We start from the raw sequence: 17,343 nt of genomic DNA, 5'->3' as shown, positions 1-17,343 counted from the left end.
AAATATTACAATTTTTTCGTTTGCAAATATAGGTTATTGTTTTGTTTACAAATAATGTTTGGTTTACAAGCTAATCTCTAAGTACCTATGCATTTCATCATAAAAACTTCAATGAACTGTTCTAAACCTATAACCTACAGCACAAACAATAAGCTATATGTGCAAATGAAAAAATCATGTAATATTTCTTGACACCCACTGAAGTTGCTTCCTGTAAATAAGGCAAAACATTTTTGGGTGTGCAAGTTAAATAAAAAAAACATAATGTGAAGCTTACAAAAGGCATTTTTCTTTTAAACTACTGCAGTTTAAATTATTTTTCATCTTAATGTTATAGCTATTGATACAGGACTAAAAGAATTCAAACTGTGGAAAGAATCAGCAACACAACTGAAGTGTGGGTGACAAGAAACCTAAACTATTTTCCATGTCTCTTTTACTGACTATATTTCTTTATTTGTATTTTACAGTACTTACTTTAAAGAGTTAGTTCCTTTTTTGAATGTTGGCAACATTGTGCCATTTTATGAAAGATGCCACTAAATGGTATATCTGGGAGATAATTTTGTATTTATTACTTACCTACTTTTCATGTGGTCCATTGCCCAGCACAAGCCTTTCAATTGATTACCACTTCAGCAACTTGATTAAATTTCCAAAAGTGTGGCAACATTTTCTTGGATGTTTAACTCCTTGGTTCTGAAATGCTAGAAGTCAGATTGCCTTCAGGTTACTTGTGTTTTGTGTCCGGCCAAACCTTAGTGATCAAAGCCATAGTAAACATGAGTGAATGCTAAGTTTTAGAGAAATGATATATAATTTATGGTCTTAAGTATAAGATTTGGACTTTCAGTTTTGATTGCACACTATGACAGATATGTTTCGGGAGCTTAAGTTGCAATTGTATGTAATATGTGCTTCATGATGACAACACTTACATACCAGTTTATAAGGACCATGTAATTAATTCTACTTAAAGCATAAAAAATGGGAATCATTTTGTGCTGCTAACTCTTGAAGAAAATTAAGCGAAATGTAGACCGCAGTATTGGACTATCTCACTGAGTACTATGATAAAGGTTTTAAGATCTTTAACCACATTGACCATGGGGATTAGAGATCGGTGTGACACTCAACCCTTACAGCCAAATTCTGGTTATGGAAGAGAGGCACTCAAGATTGCAGTGTTGAAGATCATATACACATCATTTTGGAACCGGCGAGCATTGTTACTAATGACTTGTCAACATCCATACGAACATCTGTTATGATCTCCAACACAAATTGCATCACAAAATCCACAATACACCATGTGCTAATATAACAACAAAAGCAATCAGTTGTTGACAATATAGTGTAATTGGATAGATAAAATATCCATTCACCAAGCAGTGGCAGAACACACACATAAAAGGAGGTTATAATTAGGCAAGTATTTGGAGCCAGTGACTCCTTGTTCTGGCAAAAGGATTGAAGAGGAAAGAGGAGGGGTGAAGCAAAAGGACTGGAAAGGTCTAGGAAAAGGGGTAAATTTTGGAAAAGTCACCTGGAACCACACCTAAAATAGCTTTTTATCATCCTCCCAGTCTCCGCAATATTCTTGTCAGACCTTATGCTCCTCCTACAGTCACATCCATACACTATGGCTCCTACCCTTGAGACCATCCCTGCTGCAAGACTTGCTCTATGCACACTCCTACCACCACCTACACCAGCCCTGTAACTGGCAAAACATATACTATCAAAGGGATAGCCACCTGTGGAACAACACATCATATAGCAGCTGTTAAGTAGACACTATTTGGCTTTTTACATCGAAATGACTACCACCAAATTATCAATCAGGATGAATGGGCATAGCAGAGGGTATATCCAGGCAACACATAATATCCTGTTGCACAGCATGCTCTACAATATGACAGCTCTGACCTCAGTGCCTGTTTTACCACACAGGCCATCTGGATTCTTCTCCCAGACACAAGTTTCTCAGAACTCCCACAGGTGGGAACTAGTGCTATGACATGTCCTTAGTTCTCACTAATTTATGTTAATTTCTTCCATCCAGGCACTTTCTCACAGTAACTGCTCCTTTCTTCACTCCAATTTAGTTTTCTATCCTTTCATTTTCATATCTGTCTATTTTTTGCATCCACCTCCCACCTCTGTTATGTACAGTGCACTTAGCTTCTCACTCTTATTAAGCCCTACCGGATGTTTTAGCGATAATCCCTGTCTTGCATATTACCCTGTCTTCTGTCTGTAAGTTCTTAGGTTTTCAAGTCTCGTCTGGTGTGGTCCTTAACAATCAATCTTTACTTCTGATAAGTCTCCCACAACCTGCAGTTCCGGGGGACTTTTCCAAAATCTACCCCTTTTTTAGACCTCTCCAGTACTTTTCCTTCACCTATCTTCCTTCCTCTTCAACCTTTCTGCCAAAAGAAGGAGCCACTGGCTGAAAAAGCTCACCTAATTATGACCTCTTTTCATATATGTGTTCTGCCACCACTTGGTGAGTAGACTTTTTATCTATCCAGTTACATTATATTGACAATAAACCATGTGTAATTTTTGCTGAGTGTTCTGATTTGTGCTAACACATAACTGCATTCAGCTGGTGGAATGCAACCTTGATTGTAACTGTGGTAGTGATCAATCTTTACCTTCCAGTAACTGTAAAATTTCTAGAGAATGTGATACAGTGTTTTCTGGTTTTAGAAAATGTGCCCTACTTGAAACTCCGAGGCAGTGTCATTACAGAATGAAACTAGGTGACCAGGAGCAATGGCATTATATCTCCCAGATCTGCAGGAACAGGGTAAGGTGACAGTTCTACATGTGGCAATATATTCTCCTAAATTTAACTTTCCTATAAAGTGATATTTGTTACAATTCTGTTTCAGATCATAGCTGTCTGCGATTTCTTGAATTACTTGAGATACATTGAACGAGGCTTGGTCAAAAGTTCAGGTAAATGAAAAGTGTGTTAAAGTAGAAAAGAAGTGAAGTACTAAGTGCCTAAACTGTAAAAGGAGTAGTTTGAAGTGATCCACAACAACAGTGGATTATTATATGCACTAATACTATGCTTGTTTATATGTGCTCTATCATTTTATTTTCTCCTCCTGGACAGCATTCTTGAGACTAATTAGTACTGGATACAGTTTAGAAAAGAAAGGTTCTATCTTTTTCATTTTAAAACTGAAAACACAACCGCTAATTCCACATGGTTTGAGAAGACATCGCTATATTCACTTAAAATGTCATGCAGCTCTTGTTTCTGTGTACCAGTCAATAAATTTGATTGGAATGCTATTATCTGAATATCTTTTCTGGATTGATCTTGAACTTCTTCAGTACTTTGTTCCACTAATATGTTAGCACTAGTTAGTGTGCACATTTTATTTGAATTAAAAATTTCTGTATTACATGTGAACTTGGCTTAAAAGGTACTTCTGCCTTGTAGTTATCCAGACTACATCTTAAAGTTCTGTTGGAAAAGTCAAGTATTAAAAGATATTTCAGTAACTAATCTAAACCTCCTACTTGATGTAGGAATATCAACAATGTAGGAAAAGGCAGATTTGGTACTTGCTGTAAAGAAGACATGTCCTCTTAAACTTCTCCTGGAAATCCTCCCATGTTTTAAAATCTTCAGAATAAGCATTACCCCATTCTGCTGCATCTCTTGGATAAATATCCTAATGTGAAATCTATTTTCTAGAAATCACCTCACTTAAATACTCCTTAAGAATTAGATTGGGTGAACTTCCTACTTAGACTCGGCGAACTGTTTTGCCAAATTTAAGCCGCCGCCCAATTATAAATCTTCTACCAGATCCACAGGTAACGCTACACCATTTCAAATTTGTGTGTTTTGCAAGTTATTTTGAGTGTCTGTAATTGCAGTCTTAAGTTTTAGTATTATTCTTGGCAGAGTGTAGTATTACCCTCCAAGGTGGTGGAGCTATTCTGTAAACTTGTGGTTTTATTCACAAAATTTTGAAGTTTTGAAGAGTTAAGTGTTTCTTCATTATTTAAGAGCTTGTTATGCTATAAAGAGTCTACCCATATATTCATATTGGAAATTTTGAGTTGTAATTTGTGGAACTTATCTCTACCATTGTGGAAATATTGCTAAAGCTCCATATTTACTACTTGATGTACTTTATCAGGTAATTTTTCTATGAGACTGTTAATCCTTGAGTCAGTATCCGTTAACTTGTTGCCAGCTCTGTTATTTGAATTGTGAAGTCCTCTTCTATTGCTTCATTTACCTTACTAGTAATACTTTCTTGTATGATAACCAGTTTTGCATTAAATTAATATTTACAGTATCTTCCATTGCCGTATTTATAGTATCCAGTTTGTCTGTTAAGGTTTTAATATGTTTCTCAGAGCTGTGTAAGGTAAGAGATGATGTTTGAAATTTCTGCTCAAACTCTCGAATTTAATGTTGAAAGTGGCAAGCAACTTTTTGTTATTGTTATTATTTTCTTTCAGTTTATCATTTAAATCTACTGTTACACAAATACTAGTTTCTACTGATTTTTGATTAATGCTTTCCATTAACTGTTTATTATTATCAGCTAGTTGTTGGATTAGCAACTTCATTATTTCACTCATTTCTGTTTCCAAAGCCATGCTTTGTGTCACAATAGGCATTAAGTCAGAACTAAATGTACAATATATATATATATTGTAATTATGCTACATATTTATCATAAATGTCTTTGCATACAGGTTTTTTTCTTTCTTGTAGATGAAGGACACACACACACACACACACACACACACACACACACACACACACACAGTATGACAAAATTTACTGCTCACTGCATGTGGTATCTTGCCGAATGGTGACTGCTTGTGCCAGCTGATGGCAGTGTGCCATTGGTGCTAGTAGATTGCAATTATACGGCTATGTTCCATCAGCAGTTGAAGATTGCCCCGGGTTGTTGTGTTGAGATGTATCTGTAGCGTGCTGCCAGATCAATGATTTCAGTGTTGTTCAGATAAGATCCCTGCCAAAATTGTTCTTAGTCAGTAATATGAACAGGATTTATACATTTTTTGTATCAAATGATACTGTAATATCACTGATACTGGAAGCAATTTTCAATTCAAATTTGCAACTAACTGCATAGCTCTGTATTTGGTTTTCTTGTTGCCCATAGCAACTCTGTCTTCTTGGTATACATGCTCTTTCTTTATTTGTGCAAATTCTAAGTTGTTAATGCGCTTCTTTTGCATTTCCAAGAACACTATTGCCATAAGGGGGGAAAATATGCATTTGGGTTTTGGTCATGTTGGTGGGTTCAGTTAAGTTTGGTATTGCCTGGTACTATTTGACTTGTGTCTTGTACCAAGCATCACAATATTTTGTTAAAGGAGTACCTCTTTTTTTTATGAATCTGGCTTGTATGTAATCCTGTTCACTGTGTAGAATTTTGTGGACCAGCTATGCTGTGCCATACTCATGTGGTCTTCGCCGAAGCTTCTTGTCTGCTGCAGGAAACTGCTAAAGCTTTCCGACATTGCAATAACTGCAGTTACAGTTCAGTCCATTAACATGATGCTAATACATTCTTTTCTATGAGAACTCAAATTGGAGTGGCACTGATCTGACAGTATTACAAAGCTTTATTAATTATAATAAAAAAACATCATTTATTTTTTCCCTAAGAGATTCCATAACCCCATTTTTTCTGTGTGCGTCTTCTGGGTCTGAGCATATGAGATGCCCAGCAAGTAGTTAACATTCTCCTGGCTTCCATGCACTGCGGCTGCATCCTCATATGTCCTATCTGTAGGAACAGACACGGTGCACACAATAGGTGTGTTGATATTTGACTCCCTACTTTACTTAAACATGTAACAGTTTTTCATGTAGTGGAACAGGACTCGATCTACGACATGTTACACTACAAGCTGGCTGCGATTCGTGAACAGCAGAAGCAGCTTTTGGCAATGGTCAGCTGTCTTTAGGCTGCTGCTTCAGGGTGTAGTAGTGGTGGAGTGTCAGGCACATTGTATGGGACACCTCAGGTGTTGCTTGTTCTGTCCACAGGCTCTGCTGAGGCATCTTGCAGTATACCTGATGCAATGGATCCACCATCACAGTAGGGGTGAGTGGCAGATGGTAACATGTTTGTGTTGCTCCAGGCAGAGTGTCAGTGTGAGGCTACCCATCTGGCCTCACCCATTCACCCTGTGGGTGGACAGGTAGCCACCCATTTAGCAGGGTCTGAGCAGACATTTTGAGGGAGGGGGGGGGGTCAGGCTTTGCTAGTTCATGATAGTTCCAATGTTAGGTGTGTCATGGAGCCCCTTAGGGAAATACCATCCAGGGCCAGAAAGAAATGTAATATGCATTCAGTATGTCTGCCAGGTGGCCTCATCTGAGATGCGGAGGCGGCCCTGCTTGTGGATATTGAGCATGTTGGGTGCAGCCATCTGCAAGTTGTGGTAAAAGGTCATCCTCAGTTCATACAGGTAGCTGGTGAAAGTAATGACTGATATTCCCATATGTGGCTTGCAACCAGAGCTCACAATTAGCAATGTAGTTCCCAGAATTGATGAGGGCGCTTTCGTCTGGAACCGAGTGGAAGGTCTCAATGAAAGGCTCCATCAGTTCTGTGACTGCCTTGAATAGAGATTTCTGTATTTTGTTACAGGGTGGAGAATTGTGGGACTCCCCATGGCAAGTCAGGGGTTCACTACACAAAGGAAGCAATTACTCGAGTAGCAGAGTGCTTCTGGGGTGCATGTGAGGTTCTTTTTAGGCTAGGTTGTGTTTGATGTCCACCAGTCAGTATGCAAAAAGCAAAATCGACAATGTACAAAGTGTAAATGCTTAGACTGTCAAAATTTCAATAGTAAATTGTTGAAGTATTCATAACAAAGTTCCTAAATTTCCTGCCCTCCAGGAAAGTTATCACACTGAAATTATTTGCAAACTGAGAGCTGGCTGAAACCTGAAGTAAAAAGCTCTGAAATATTTAGCAAGGTTTGGAACGTATATCGAAATGACAGTTTAGACACTATAGGAGTGAGGGTGTTCATTGCAGTCAAAAGAAGTCATTTGCCTATTGAGATCAAAACTGAGCCCGTCTTGAAGCTACCTGAATGCATCTCACAAGTCTAGGAGAATACAAGTCAGTTACTGGATGTTCTACTGGCCCCTTGATTTTGCCACGACAATTTTGCTCAGTAGTGAGAAAATGCTCAGATCATGCAATATTATTTCGAGGTAACTTTAACGTGCCGAGTATAGACTGGGACATCTATTGATTCATTGCAATGGATAGACAGGCAGTCTTGTGAAGTAATTTTGAACTAGTTTTCCAAAAAATGTCTTAAGCTGCTAGTCCAATGGCCCACACACAGTGGAAATATTTTAGACCTTGTTGCTTCAGACACACCTGACCTTATCAGTGGTATCACTATAGGGACACAGATTAATGATCATTATGCCATCATAGTGACAATGCTTACTAAAGTTAGTAAATCCATCAAGAAGGCTAGGAGAATATTTTTGCTAGAAAGAACAGATAATCAGTTGTTACGGTCCCACTTAGAAAATGAATAGACATAATTTAGTTTCAGAATAATGAAATTACTGGCAAAGTTTAAACTGATTGTAAATCATAACCGGGAGAAGTAAGTGCTGAGTAAGTAGACTGAGGTTAGAAAAGGCCCACCATAGTTAAATAACAATACTCAGAAACTGCTGAGGAAGCAGAGACTCTCGCACTCTCAGTTCGAAAATGAATGTGCAAATGACAGGCAAAAGTTAGCAGAAATTCATGTATCTGTAAAAAGATCGATGTGCAAAGCATAGAACTACTCATACCAGTCGTACCTTAACAAAAGTTCTTACCAAGAACCCAAGAAAATTGTAATTCTACTTAAAATAGCTAAACAAGTTAAAGGCTTCTATCCAGTTACTTATTCACCAGTGTGGTGTGGCAAGCAAAGACTGCAAAAGGAAAACCAAAGTGTTAAGATTGCTTTTAAGAAATCATTCACACAGGAGTACAGTATGAACATACCATCGTTTGATTGTCATATGGCTCCTGTATGGACATTTTGTGTAAGGACCATGCAGATAAAAGAAAATAGGGCTCACTGGGGGCATATAAACAGCCATTTTTTGTGCACACTCTTTGCGAATGGAACAGGAATGGAAATGACTATCAGTGGTACAATGTACCCTCTGCCAGGCACCATATGGTAGCTTGTGGAGTATTTATGTTGATATAGGTGTGGATGTTGAGTTTCTTTTATTTCTCAGTAGTATTCTAATTTAAACCATTTTTGCATTAGTCATCTTCTTTTGATTTTGATGCCATGGATATTTTCAGGGTTTCTTCAAGTTTGCCTCCCTCTATTAGCGCTCTTGCTCTTTTGATGTTAGCTTTGTTTTCCTTTATTCTTTCTTGCTGTATTTTTCAGGAGTAGATATTTCGTCCAGTTGCTTCTTTTCTCAATTATGGTGCATCAGTGTGGACGCTCATGATTATTGGGAAACAATGCCTTATGGGTGCTGCTGCTGCTGTGTGTTTTTTTTTTTAACTTTAAGTTTTGTCATTTATAAAATACTAAGTTGATTGCACTGTTTCTGTTAAGAGTTATATATTTATTTAATAGTATGATACATTACCTTGGTAGTGCTTCTATCAGTATGTGTACCTTGGTGTTCTGCTTATCAGATTGACATTTAAGATCTCCAGCTAGTATAACATTTGTTTCATTCTCAGTTTTTTCGGCAGTTTTTTGATGCCGTATCTATTATGTTCCAATTGGGGTTTGTACTGCTGTTTGTAACAGATGTATAAAGGTGAAATTGGTCATGTGAAAATGGTTATGTATTGTCTGTGTCAAAATGTCCTTCCCAATTGCCTTAAAAAAGACAACCAACAATTCTTTTGGTTTCTGCTTGGGATAGGTATAAGAATTTGTAGATAGTGGTTGTCAGCAGAGAGGGTTGACTATGGGTGACCATTGCGAGGCAGACTAGTTTGGTCACAACTTTCCAGGCTGATGATCCTTCTTATAGTAAAGTGAAAATGCTCGTGCAGTCCGAGCTTGTAATGATCCTTAGAGGCAGGTTGGCAGAGTGAACAGTGCAGCCACCTACATTGTCCTGTTCATGATGGGAAACATAGTGTACTCTGCTGCACTGAGAACAAAAGTTTAATTTTGCCTCTGTTATACAATAATTTCCTTTCAGCAAAAGATTTTGAAAAAGATGTTTTCAATAAAAAAAAAAGCTATACAAGTCATTTTTTTGGCTGTTGGTATTCACCGATCAGCCATCGCGTCATTGGATGCTGCCTGGTGGCACTGCGGGCAAGTGAGTGGTTACAAAAGTATGTAAGTGGAACAGTCACCGACGGGGGTCACCCTAGCAAACATATGGGCTGCAAATGGGGATATCCATTGAGATAAGTTACTTTGAATGAGTATCTCAAAAATGACGTAGCTGGTCAAATGTTCATGCGCTGCGGTTATGAGCATCAATGTAAAGAGATAGGAGGACATTGAAAAAAACCAATATGTGCTAAACAGTTGCATGTCCATGACTCTTCACAGAACATGGGCTTCAGAGTCTTGTCTTCTTTGTAAAGTAGGACAGATAGTGATCTGTGGCATCACTGCTGAAAGAGCACAATTCTGGTGCACAGACAAGTGTTTCAGAGCACACCGTTCATCGTACATTGTTCAAAATGGAACTCCACAGCAGACCACCTTTTCATTTTCACATGCTGACCCAACGGGATCATCAGTTATGATTGCAGTGGGCAGGATGCCATTGGAATTTGACTGTCAATCAATGGAAACATGTTGGCTCTTTGGGTGAATCAAATTTTTGCTACACTAGTTCGCCGGTTATCTCCACAACCACCATCACTGAGGTGAACGGCAGCTTCAATTGTGCAGTGTGTCATGGACACAGGCTGATGGGAGCAGTATTAAGCTATGGGTGACATTCTTCTGTGCTTCCTTGGAACCTGTGCTAGTATTCAAAGACACACTGACAGCTGCAAACCACCTGCATCCCTTCATGCTTGATGTCTCCCCCGATGGTGATATTGTCTTCCAGCAGTATAATTGTCCATGGCTTGGAGTTGGAACCATGTTGCAATGGTGTCTTGGCAACCCAAATTCACCTGCTGTAAATCCTGTGAAACCCATCTGGGTCACTGTCGGGTGCCATCACCACATACGCAGATCAGTGGCCTGTTATTTACATGAATTACATGATGAGTGCATAGACATCTAATGCCACAAACTTCCACAAATCTACCAACAAACTGTCAGATATGTAATACACAGAATCAGTGATGTATTTCATTCCAAAGATAGGCAAACAAGCTATTAAGGAGATGGTCATAAGGTTTTGGCTCATAAATGTATTACGTGAGAAGGCTGGTGGTTACACAGTTTAATCTTGTAGTGAACTCGTATTTTGCACATTTTTACTTTTTGTGTTCAATTGTAAATTGAACTCCTCTCTAGCTATATAAGAGTGAAAACTATAGTCGCATTTTAAAATATTTTTTAGTTCTGCACAGTTACATCAACTAGAAAGTAATCATATTTTTAAACTTTATGGATTGTTTGACCTCTGCACTTAGCCTGTTTTGTCAGTCAGTCTGCTTTTAATTTTGACTGCATAGAATATTTCATGACATTGGTAGTGACTGGATGCATAATGACTAGCTAATATTTTGTGTGGGAGATTTTAAAAATTTTGTGTTGCCCACAATTTTCATTCCACTGATAAAAAGTAGGTGTGTGCATTTGAGGTTTTGGCAGTCTGGGAGTTTAATCCCATAAAAATTTAATCTCACAGATTTTTAATTCACGGAGGTCAAAATAAGGGAGTTGTCATGACATCAAAAACTCAAAGCAATGTCCACCATCTTAGTTATCCCAAAACATTATCTTCAGAAGTTTTGATTGTTTTAAGTCATGAAAAGTGTTTGATCAATAATGCTAGCTGGCCTCATGTGTGGGTGTACTATTCATTTTGATCATCCTTTGTTGGAAAATGTTTTGTCAGAAATGTATAATATAGCTTTCCCAGAATAAAGGAAACACAAATTGGATGAATTTAATGATAGCTGTGAATGGCAGCATGCTTCAGTGGTTGAAATACTAGGAAGTGGAAGATCCTTCTGGTAATCCATACAGATTGCTTTCTTAACCACAGATTTTCTGGACATTTTTCAAACTTTTAGAATATTTAATTTCATAAAACGTTTCTGCTTTCCTCTTATATAATTAATTTTAAGTCATTAGATGTCATTTCTGATTATTCAGCATTTGTATCTGACTTGCATGTTTCTTGTCATTTATCTTTAAATCAAGTTTAGTTCAGTCAGCTATAAATTTGTCACATGTTGAACGTGAGTCAATTCTGAGGTATCCAAAACTTATATTGCAGTTTATAATGAACATCAGTCGATATTGTATGTATGGCACATGGTTTAGAAGATTTTTCTCTGAATATAAAAGGTGTAACTTTTGAATACTAAGTTATTCTGGTAAATGTAACCATTTGTTATCATGAATTCTATAATGTGATTTGTGGACTCTCAGTGGCAGTGTTTGTTGATGCACTTTAGGTACAGTTTCTCCTTTAAGGTGGTTTGGTCAAGTGATACCTTTTCCTCTGGTCTCTTCATGTGTTTTCTCTATAGTAGCTAGTGCTTTTTTAATAGTAATAAGACATCTGTTGATAATGATGTGTGATGTTAAGAATGCTGGTTGACATACCAGAATATTCTGTTTTCACCTATCTCTCTCAATATGCACCTTATAGACATAGGAAAAGTCATGATATTCATATTCGTCTGGACTTGTCTTTGGTCTTCTTTTCATCACAGGATGTACACTGATAAGATTAGTCAGATGAGTTTTGGGTTTCATTGGGAGCCATTTGATGAATTCCTCTGTTAATCTATTCCATTCTATAAATGGAACATTCTGAAAACATCCGAAATATGCCCCAACAGTTGTCTTTACCCTGTACTTGTGTTATGCAGTGGACTGAAATGTTCATCTTCATTCTGATGCCATGACTTCACTTAAGAAATAACTTTATGTACAATCTCAATAACAGTAACACATACATGTTTCTGCTATACTTACTTTTCCCACCTACTTTGAATGCACAATATGGCTCACTTTTCTATTGGTCTTTGTTTTATTACTGAACAATGTAACAGTTTGAAATTGATTTAAAATGTGTGAGTGACTGGCAAATATTGTTAGAATGCCAACAACATGAAGCTGCAGCATTGTAAGATGAAACGTAAAAGGAGGGGGGGAAATCTGTAAGGAGAAAATAGATCTTGATCTTTCTTCTGCACTACTGAGTGGACCTGGATCATCTGAAGTACATCAAAACTTTAGAAGAGATTTTTGAGCACCTTCATCACTTTTACAAGAAACTAACCTTGCCACATTAAAGTACTTCAATTCCTCTGTAAGATTGCACTACACACTGAATTTGAAATTTTGATGGACCTTAATCATTGTTCCCATGTGTCCTTCATATACGTATGCATAAGATTTCTTATTATACTTATTTACATTCATGATTGTATTTGACAAAACATTGCACTAAATTTGATCTAAATTTGAATGGTGGATGAAAGAATAATATAATCATAACTGACTGTTGATGACATTTATTGAATTACCAATTACTGGGATGTGCATTCATTAGTGAATTTATCATTTTCTGCTATTATTGGGCATGCCCTCAATGACACTACATTGGTATCATTTGAAAGTGATATACTACAATGACACTGATGCACTAACAATCTAACAAACCAAGAGCTCAAACAGTGGAAATTCCAGGATGGAATGTAACAATATGAGAGAAGGAAAGTTGCTACTCACCATATAGTGGAGATGCTGAGCTGCGATAGGCACAATCTACTGCTGACAAAGGCCTTAATGGCTGAAAGCTATGATTGTGTGAATCTTTTTATTGTGCCTATCACGGCTCAGCATCACCGCTATAAAACAGGGGCTCAGTTGTGTATGGAGCTATATGTGCCTACCTCCATTCCTTTGAAAGAGCACCACTGATTTCCTTCCTCATTCTTGCACCACTCCGAGCTTGTACTCTGTCTCTAATGACCTCTGTGTCGACAGGACGTTAAAAACTAACTTCCTTTTAGGTATGCCTCCATGCAATCCTGTTCCTTTGATGTTTTAAGTACCTTTCACTCTGTTGACATCCACAAGTCATTATAGCATGCTTTGCTTGCTTCTTTCCTCATTATACACATTTATGGGCAAGCAAAGAAAACAGTGGTGGATGATGAATTGTCATTAAAGGACCAAGAAGAAGGGAATAAATTTTCACATAGTTGTGTCTTCTTCTGCAACATGTGGATGAAGTAACTCTAAACAAGTTATTAAAAGTTTCACTGACCTTTAGCAAAATCATCAGATTCCACATGTAACATTTCCTTCAAAATGTTTTCATGTGTATATTTCTCTCTCATTTGAAACCACTCCCTGGCCAGCATCTTGTTTTCTTCTTTTTTTTCTTCTTCTTCTTCTTCTTTTTCTTCCTCCTCAACCATTGAGTGAGTGCGCCATTTTTGATAAAACAAGCGGGCACGCTGCGTTCTTTGTATACGTGTAAAGAATAGCTGTTTTTATGGTACCAAAGTAAACATGTAGGAACAAAATTACATTTTATGCTTACTTTAATTAAATAATAATAAAATAAACAAACATTATATGAGCTAAATTACTGTCAAATCAAACAATAATAAAATGAATTTTCATTACATCACTCTGTTGCTCTGTATAAATGTTACACTACAGTAATGACCCACTTGAAACATTGAACAGTGTAGTTACATCAGATCCCAGCAAACCACTTATTTGATTGTTAATTACCCCATACAAAAATGTGTCATTGTGAGATTGTGCCTCTAGCCCGAAAGCTGGATTATTTTCTTGCATCAATTGTAAATATTTTTAACTTAGCTCACTGTTTATTTTATGTTATTGCTGCTCACTTGGACATACAACAAGCACAACTTAGTGCTGTGTTAGCTGAAGTAATAATGAAGGAATAGGTACAGGCTTGCAATTGTAAACCAACACTGGATCAGCACAAGACAGTGTTGATTGTGGCACTTTATACATAGGCACACCTAGTGGAGCATTAAACACAGTGCCACAGTCAATGTTAAAAAAATGCTTTATCTGCATTTGAAGCCATTCCTAGTGTTTTCCAAATACAGCATACATGAGCAGCATCTCCTTAAAAAGTGAGGTTAAATTGATAAACTTTCATCGTACATATACAAATTTGTTTGACAAATCTGTGGCTAGGTAATAGTAAATTTGATAGACAAGTGTAACTATTTACAAGGGCCCTTACATATGGTGTCATTGTGTGGGGAGCCATTGGGTGTGACTTCAGGTCATGGTTGGCAGTGACTAAGGGAACTCTCATGGCACAACTATACTTCAGACATTCTATATCTTCATGTATTGCCACTCGTGTGACAGTATCATAGTCCGATTTTTCAGTAGGACAATGGTTGTCCATACATCTACGAACTGTCCGTATGATGCTGAGATACTCCTGTGGCCAGCAAGATCCCCAGAACTGTCCCCAATAGAATGTTTGTGAAACTAGTTCAGACATCAGCTCGGTCTCAGTGCCAGTATCTAGGATATTGATGACCAGTTCAGACAGCTGGGGACCAGCTTGCCTAAGGAGAGGATGCAGTTGCTTTATGACGCTCTTCCCAACAAAATCAGTACAAGCACCCAGGCCAGAGGGTGTGCTCATACTGCCAAGTTTTATGTAAATGTAACTCAGTTTTGTAAGCACTGAAATAACATCACATACCCTCTCAATTTGTGAAGTTTTATTTCATTTTGCCCTTCCCTTCTGGATACCTCACATTTTTTGTCAGGCAGCATATTTCTATCTTCCATGTGTCAGTCACTATATTATTTATTCACTTGCTTTGCAGCATCAGTGAAACTGTTATTTTTAACATGACATTCATTTTGCACATTAAGTGTTATCGTTCCCTGCTGCTCATTACAGTTTTATGTACACAATTTTTTTTAACTAGTCTGCTTTGTATTTGTACAAAACTTATATGTGACTAAAGGGATGTGCTAATTGTTAGTTACATTTTTTGTACCTTTCTGAATATTTTTGACTAGATGCAAGTAAAATGCTTCAACTTTTAAGTTGAGATTATAAATATATACTTGTGTGTGTGTTCTGGTGTAATAAATGGTTTGCAATAGTTGGATTCACATTACTAAATGCACACACATTTTAAATAGTTGACATTCTCTCTGTTACAGTGCATGATATATACTGGGAGATAACAAGACTTCGAAAAGAGATGGTTCTTGCAAGACTGGGCCTAGCATTATCATCATAATCAATCTTATGTTAATAGATAATGTGTAAATTAATTGTATGTAACTTGAGAGCTATGTTTTTGCTCTCCACAACAGTGAAACCAAAGAGATTATCATTGTGATGTAAAAACTTAAGGTGCATGTAAACATTTACAGATGAATTTATAGGATTCTTTAGTGAAATGTAAAGTGTAATCATACCTCGTTTTTGTACAGGCAGCCACTGTACAGCTATAGGTTAAGTAAGAAGAAGAATAATAATAAAAATAAAAATACTTGTAATTGAAGATCGTTATGTCCAGTATGTTGTAAGTAAAGCTTATTTATAGTGTTCATATATTTAATATGCATATAAGATTGAAATACTCATATCACTATCCTGCAACTTGTGTATGATACGCCATTCAACTGGAACATGAGCTCTTTGAACGGGTCTATACATATCCAGACAACTTTTATCATCTTTCTAATTCCTTTTATTACCCCGGTAAATTTTTTCCACAAGAGGATGATTAAGAATAGAGGCAGTTATGCAGTTAATCATTTTCATCTGTCACCTACATTTTTAACTCTTCTCTTGAATTACATAACCCTGTATTTATATGTACAAAGTTACATGTGCAGCATAGGAGAGATATTTATATCAACTGTTACTTCATATTTGTTACATGTGCTACATTAAAACAAAATAAAGTACTGTTCCTTTGAATGATTTATCTTTATTGGTTTTTTCCCCTTCTTTCTTGTTTACTCACACTATCCAACCAGAATGCAAAATCAGTCTGTCTTACAATATATGAGCAATTTGAAACCTTCAAATTATGTTGAAAAAATATTATTAAGAAATTTCAATATGCAATAAGGTTTTCTAGGCAAAGCAAGTGACAACAAATTCCAAATGAATGCCATGAGTATCACTGTGAAACCCAACTGAGAGTTCCATTTTGGATACTGTATTGTAGCTGCTCTGTTCATTTCATGTTTCATTGTGATCAGGAGAAAAATACAAATTGCACATTGATTGTATAGGAAAGAAAATTCATGGAGAATTTTGTTGAACCCATAGAAAAGAATACAAAAGAACAGAAGTTTGTCTCATGACACACAATTTCAAGTCGTGAAATTAATGTACAGGAGTCTCTTCAAAACACAAAAATTTGTTTACAGTTTTTCTTAAAATATCATTAATATTTTATACTATACCGAATACATAATTGATACACAACTGATGATTAGTTTTTTTAATAACGGTCTGTAACATCCTAATTACGTGTTCTCTTGTGCTCAAATTTTCAAATCATTCTTCGTGAACTCTTCTGTTGAATACTAACTTTCCTGCACTAGTTTCTCATGTAAAATTTTTTCAGTGTTTCTACTGAGCACTTCATTTTATTGTACTTTCTTGTAAATTTTCATACCCATATACTATGGAGTTGGGGCCTAAGGTTTTAAATGGTGGATGGGCAGCATAAAATTATTTTGATTCTCGGTTTTGTAATCATTTTGAAATTGCTTTGCTACAAATAAATCAACATTACTATATACAAAGATAATCAGTTCATAGGTGTAGTGTGAGTGAACACTTAGTATATTTGGATTTCTTAGGAGTGGGTGAAATGATTCTCTTCACATTACATTGTGTATATGCTAATGATAGTTTTTTGAAGTTTTATGTTAGAGACATGGTTTGAGATTTCCCAAATTATAATTCTGTACCATGTTACTGATTTGAAGTAGTTGTGGTTACTACTTTGCTTATATTCATGCTGTTAGCATTGTATATCATCGCTGCAAATGCTAGGCTATTTAATTTATTTGCAAGGCACTGTATATGTGAGCCCCATAATAAATTTTATCTAGTTGCATTCCTAGGAATTTCACACAACTATCTTCCTCCAAATCCTA

General features: G+C 36.7%; 1 protein-coding gene across 2 annotated transcripts in view; it reads left to right on the top strand.

Moving 5' to 3' along the window:
- Positions 1–16,147, top strand: part of LOC126094689 (uncharacterized) — a 507,242-nt gene extending 491,095 nt beyond the window's left edge. For both annotated transcript variants that reach the window (XM_049909212.1, XM_049909211.1), the window contains 3 exons: positions 2,716–2,815; positions 2,901–2,967; positions 15,379–16,147. In XM_049909212.1, coding sequence (XP_049765169.1) covers positions 2,716–2,815; positions 2,901–2,967; positions 15,379–15,458 — 247 coding nt within the window. In that variant the 3' untranslated portion in view covers positions 15,459–16,147. The remainder of the gene's footprint in view (positions 1–2,715; positions 2,816–2,900; positions 2,968–15,378) is intronic.
- The last annotated feature ends 1,196 nt before the right edge of the window (positions 16,148–17,343 follow it).

This window comes from Schistocerca cancellata, chromosome 8 (assembly GCF_023864275.1).
Source record: "Schistocerca cancellata isolate TAMUIC-IGC-003103 chromosome 8, iqSchCanc2.1, whole genome shotgun sequence".
Lineage (NCBI taxonomy): Eukaryota > Metazoa > Arthropoda > Insecta > Orthoptera > Acrididae > Schistocerca > Schistocerca cancellata.
Note: the sequence above shows the minus strand (reverse complement) of the source record. Positions and strands in the feature narration are given on the sequence as shown.